At 35.1% G+C, this 5,300-nt stretch overlaps 1 protein-coding gene across 1 annotated transcript; it reads right to left on the bottom strand.

The window, feature by feature from the left end:
- Positions 1 to 358: 358 nt before the first annotated feature.
- LOC110022393 (lysine histidine transporter 1-like) lies at positions 359 to 4,277 on the bottom strand. Its single transcript, XM_020721304.1, has 8 exons — positions 4,134 to 4,277; positions 2,398 to 2,543; positions 1,889 to 2,272; positions 1,420 to 1,813; positions 1,225 to 1,330; positions 1,053 to 1,144; positions 887 to 955; positions 359 to 625 (listed from the first exon to the last, which is right to left on the bottom strand). Exons 1-8 carry the CDS (start codon positions 4,197 to 4,199, stop codon positions 527 to 529), a joined length of 1,356 nt encoding a protein of 451 aa, XP_020576963.1. The 5' UTR covers positions 4,200 to 4,277; the 3' UTR covers positions 359 to 526.
- Positions 4,278 to 5,300: the final 1,023 nt, after the last annotated feature.

Here is a 5,300-nt window from a genome sequence, read left to right as displayed (position 1 = left end):
TCGACTTATGTTAAAAAGACAGAGGTAGACCTAAAAATACTTGGGCTTCTTATATAAGAAAAAAATATTAATTTATTATAATTAGATGAAAATATGACACGATAAGACGCAATGGTTAAAAATAATTCATGTAGCCAACCCCAATTAGTGGGATAAAGGTTCGTTGTTTTAGTTGTTGTTGTTGCTGTAAAATATTTTATTATTCATCAAAATTACGACTGAACTCTTAACCACCATTCAAAGCATAATAACATTCCTAACTAGGAGTATTCTTGATTTAGAAAATAATGATGTCCCAAAGTATAAAACATCAACAATTTTAATAAAAGTGTGCTTTAATTGATAGCAATTTAAACAAAAGTCAATAATATATCCTTCTCTTAATTAAGCATTCCAACATCTTTCATTGATTAAGATAGACATTTCACAAGTAAGCAAGCAAAAACTTTCACAAAAAATGCAGAACACTTGTAATTCTTTTTTCTTTATTTTGCATTAATTTTAGATCCTGTTCATCTTATTTTGCTTAAGAATAGAACTTGTATGTCTTTGCTTGAATTATGATCTGCCTTAAACCTCCAATTGGTGAGATGATCATCAACAAAACTCCCAGCACAATACAAATCTGCATAAATACATAATCATTTCAAAACATGAGAATTGAATCAGCTTTGGATTTTGAAAACAAACAGGAAAGAAGCATAAAAACAACTTCAAAAACTCTATGTAAAAATATATTTCTTACAACTAAATATTTTAACTGTGGTTGCTATGGGAAAGAAGTTATTCAGCTTATTCTAACCAAAAAAAAAATTGTTGCAATATTACTACAACTGTTACAAATAATTTTGATCATCCCAATTCCCAAATGAACTCTTAAACTTACCCAATTGGTGGTCCATGACAAGCTGAACTTCCTAGGCTTATAGATAGCAAGCCACATGACACAAGGAAGCTACAGAACAAAAGTAGCATAAGTTACATTACAAACTATTATATTTCATGTAAAGACATGGAAACAGGATAAATTGTGTAAGTTTTTGCAGGCTTACAAAATATGTTGTTGGTGCAAAAGCAAAGCCTCCGAAGAATCCAAGAAGACCGCCGAAGAAAGGGAAGGTTATGCCAATAAACATAGTTAAAGCTGCAAGTATAATGACCAATAGGCTAGACATAAGCTTCAGAAAACTTCAAGTATTGCTTATATGTGAAATTGTATCTTACCAACATAGACACTTCGAGCAATCAAACGAAGAGTTAACCCGGGAGGGAAATAGAGTTTCTTCACCAGTACAGTTTCGATCATGTCGAATACAGGCATGGCATAAATCTGCTTCCAAATACATCAGATCATAACATGATTAACACAAAATAGAATATTTCATGTTAAGAAAGAAGTAAGGAAGAAGTAATATGTACCTGATAACTTCCGATGACATGAACAACAACAAACATATTAGCCATGGCTATCAACCAGCGAGGTTTCTCTAGACTGATAAGTATGTTATCCTCGACCGAGTTGCCGAAGGCCCAATAGCCAATTAGAGCTACAGGGAAGTAGCAGAGAGCAACTATGATATAGGCAACAACAACACCTTTCCACATTGGTTTCTTAGATGGCTTTTCTGCGGTAGAAGGAATGGTTGCTTGGATTTCAAGCACCACATTGTGGCCTGCATAGGCAAAGGCAACGTCTCCCAATGCACTAAAAAAATTGAACACAGTGCCTGCACTGCTGTGTGCTTTGTAGCCATATTCCACTCCTTCAACTTTCCCTTTGTCTACGGAAGCTCCCCATGCAATGGTGGAGTAACTGGTAACAAAATCAAATATTAAATTTTATTTATTCATCATGAAGTTTTAACAGCCATGGTTGAAAAATGAATACCTCAAGGACATGACGGCGGCGGCGAGGGAGACGCCGGAGATGGAATTGAAGTTAGGAAGTTGGGAAAGGACGAAGTGAACCGAGGCGAATATCATGATGAAGTAGGTGAGCTTGATGCTCTTGCAATCAGGGCACACAGTGTCATGGAATTTTTTGAGAGATTTGCCTCCAGTTACCATGTAGACAATGCAAACTCCAACTTCAACAATCAGTTGCTGAGGAACCACGATCCATAACCCGAGTCTATCTCCGAATGCATGCTGGCCAAGCTCATGGTATCTGTCAAATCTTTTTCCGGGCACCATCTCGTGCATCTCAACCATTTGCCATAGTGTGTACAGTGTGATGATCCATGACAGCACTAAAACTGCAACCCCAGGTCCCCTATTCATCACATTGTTCAATACCCATCATCATCATCATCATCATCAATCTCAGTCTATAAATACATATATGTATATATCATGGTAATAAATGTATAGATGCATATTCAGTTGGCATTATGTTACCATCCAAGCTCAGACATGGCATAAGGCAGGCTGAGGACTCCAGCTCCAACCATAGCCGTGACATTGTGGAAGGCAGAGTACCACCATTTTGCATTTCTTGAAGATGTGATTGGAAGCCAATCATCAATGGCCTTTTCTCTGTCAGACTGCAACCAAGATTGATTTATGTATGTTCAATATCTTAATGATGAATAATTGATTATGATGAACTTTCTAAACTTTGAGATGAGTGTAAATTTATAACTAAATAAGCTACTTTTGAATGGTACTCGGTTGAGAGTAAATCCATTTGCTATAGAATTAGGCTCTAATTTCTTCTTCCTTTTTAAATTCTTCCACATGCATTGCTAGCTTGAATCATGCACTGTACTCAGTTGAGAGTAAATCCAATTATTATAGAATTAGGCTCTAATTTCTTCCTTCTAAAATTCTTCCATATCCGCTATCTTAAATCATGCACTAAACAAGTAGTGAGGTGCCCTGATGCACGACTCTAATGAAATTGCGTCGCGTCACACAATAGATCCGCTAAATAAAAAATAATTCTATATTTTAATTTATGGTCCTCTCTTCAGAACATGTGACGTAATTTCATTGGATCCTGATACATTCCGCATCAAGACTCCATGTAATAATTTTCCGTTTGGCTGACTCAATTATGTAATTGCAATTTCACCCAATTAAACTAATAAAAAATATATATAAAATAATCTCTCATTTACAGAGTCAAATTTCAAATATCAAATAGGAGACTTGATCAGGCTTTATTATTTATTTACTTATCCTGATTAATGATTAAGACTAAAAATATTAAGAAATACCCAGCGTTTAGTGGTAACGTACGTAATGGGCTTGGTATCAGCTAATTAAAAATGACAATTTCTTTAATATGCCATACGGCATACAATCGTTCTATTATTATATAATCCAAATCATAATTAATATTAATTACTCAAAATTACACGCAGTCGTTATGTATGGAAACAAATTGATATCGATCATATCTAAAATTTTTATTAGTAAATATGGCCGAGCAGCATAAATTAAGAGCCCGTTTGAGGCAGTTTATTTGGTGCGGTTTATTAGTAAATATGGCCGAGCAGCATAAATTAAGAGTCCGTTTGGGGCAGTTTATTTGGTGCGGTTGAGTTTTGAAAACGCCCCTGATCTGTTTGGGTAAACTGCGTTTTAGCAGTTTATGCGTTTTCAAAATACAGAAAACAACGTTTTCACGATCTGACTTTTTTTATAAAAAAAAATTTGTAATAATCACCGCACCTAGCTTATGAGCAAATTATTTTTAATCAGCTTATCAACAGATTATTCAATAAGCTACAGTTGCCCCTAAACAGACCCTAAAAGTTAAAATTTATATAAATTATTGTAGAAAATGTCCTTCTAAAAGGGGAAGAAAAATCCAAATTCATGCAATTTTCTTTTTTTTATATTTTGATTTAAAATAAAGAAAGAAGAAAAATCCAAATTCATGCAATTTTCTTTTTTTTTTATATTTTGATTTAAAATAAAAGAAAATTGATACTCAAAGAAGTCCTAAAATAGTAGTAAAGGAAAGATAAAATAAATATAAAAATGCAAAAAAAATAAAAATAAAGAAGTCTAATTAAAATGGATCATAAGGATGGCAGCAGTTATATGATGCTCTGCTGAATATTTGCTGATTTAAACAAGATATGGAAGAAACAATAGAAGTAATTTCAAATATGTTACTCCCGCACCTTGTAGTTTAAGTCCCCGTTGGTCGTGCTGTCGGCGGCTTTCGCGGCAGGAGCTACAGCCGTCATGGCGGCAAGAGAGACAAGAGAAAGAGAGAAAGGGGATTGGATGTTGAAGGAGACCTTGACCTTTTAATTAGAAGGCAACGCGTTATATAGAGAGACGAGGAGTGCGCATTACACGCGGTTTTATTCATCCAATCATTCGTCGCTCTTCCAAGTCAAAGTCTCCTAGTCAAAGCCTCCTCAAAATTTTACGGCGCCGGATCCAGTTATGCGTTCGGACTTCAATAAAATTTAGTTAAACATATAAAATTTAAAAAATTATTAACATTTCGACTAATAAATTTTTAATTTTTTAAAAGGAGAATCTGCTGAAGTACACTTGATGTTGTATTATTGGAGTCTGGACGTAGATTTGCGTCCGGACTCCGTAAGAAAAACGCTCACATTCCCCGTAGCGAACATTCTGTCCAATACTCTTGACTATTAATGAATCTACCAATCTTTGATAAATCATATACTTGTCTAATAAAGATGGATCGGTCATAGATGAGCAACAAAAGACAAGCAATCCTAAATGGGAGGTAATGTTTTGGAGAATGTAGTGAGGTGATGTTGGGGCAATCGTAATGGACTAACTATTTGATAGTGGTGTTTGGGTTGCGATGATTTAACAATTGTGATCGGATGAATACGGGATTCGATGCTGATGGTTGGGTGATGATAGTTCAATGATGATGGCTCGACAACTATTTAATGTAGATGGTGAAGAGACGATGGTTTGATGATGTTGGATGAGTGGTATCAGTTTCACAATGATTGTGAGGAGAGTGTATTTTGATTACGGGGGCACGAACACGATCTGATGGTGGCTGTCAGGAGATGCTAACTTGGCAATGATTATGTCTCGAATGTAATAATAGTTCGAGAAAAAATGGGGTTCGAGTGATGATGGTTTAAGGTGGTGATGGATTAGTGGCGGTGGGATGGGTGACCGCTTGTGATGGTCGGAAGACAATGATATGACAATGATAATTTGATTGTAATATATGAGTGCGATAATTTGACGACGATTGATGAGTGATGACTATATAACAACGATGATAAGTTACTATAGAGTCAATGATTCTCAACAGTAACAAATTTATTTATTATTATTATTCTTCT

The sequence above is a fragment of the Phalaenopsis equestris genome, unplaced genomic scaffold (genome assembly GCF_001263595.1).
Source record: "Phalaenopsis equestris unplaced genomic scaffold, ASM126359v1 Scaffold000188, whole genome shotgun sequence".
NCBI classification, from domain to species: domain Eukaryota; kingdom Viridiplantae; phylum Streptophyta; class Magnoliopsida; order Asparagales; family Orchidaceae; genus Phalaenopsis; species Phalaenopsis equestris.
Note: the sequence above shows the minus strand (reverse complement) of the source record. Positions and strands in the feature narration are given on the sequence as shown.

Excerpts from the sequence above, each read along its gene's own strand:
- LOC110022393 (XM_020721304.1), bottom strand. The coding sequence starts at position 4,199 with ATGACGGCTGTAGCTCCTGCCGCGAAAGCCGCCGACAGCACGACCAAC. Across the intron at positions 1,331-1,419 it reads ATGTCATCGGAAGTTATCAG|ATTTATGCCATGCCTGTATT; the intron begins GTACATATTACT and ends ATTTGGAAGCAG. Across the intron at positions 1,145-1,224 it reads TGCTCGAAGTGTCTATGTTG|CTTTAACTATGTTTATTGGC; the intron begins GTAAGATACAAT and ends TTATACTTGCAG.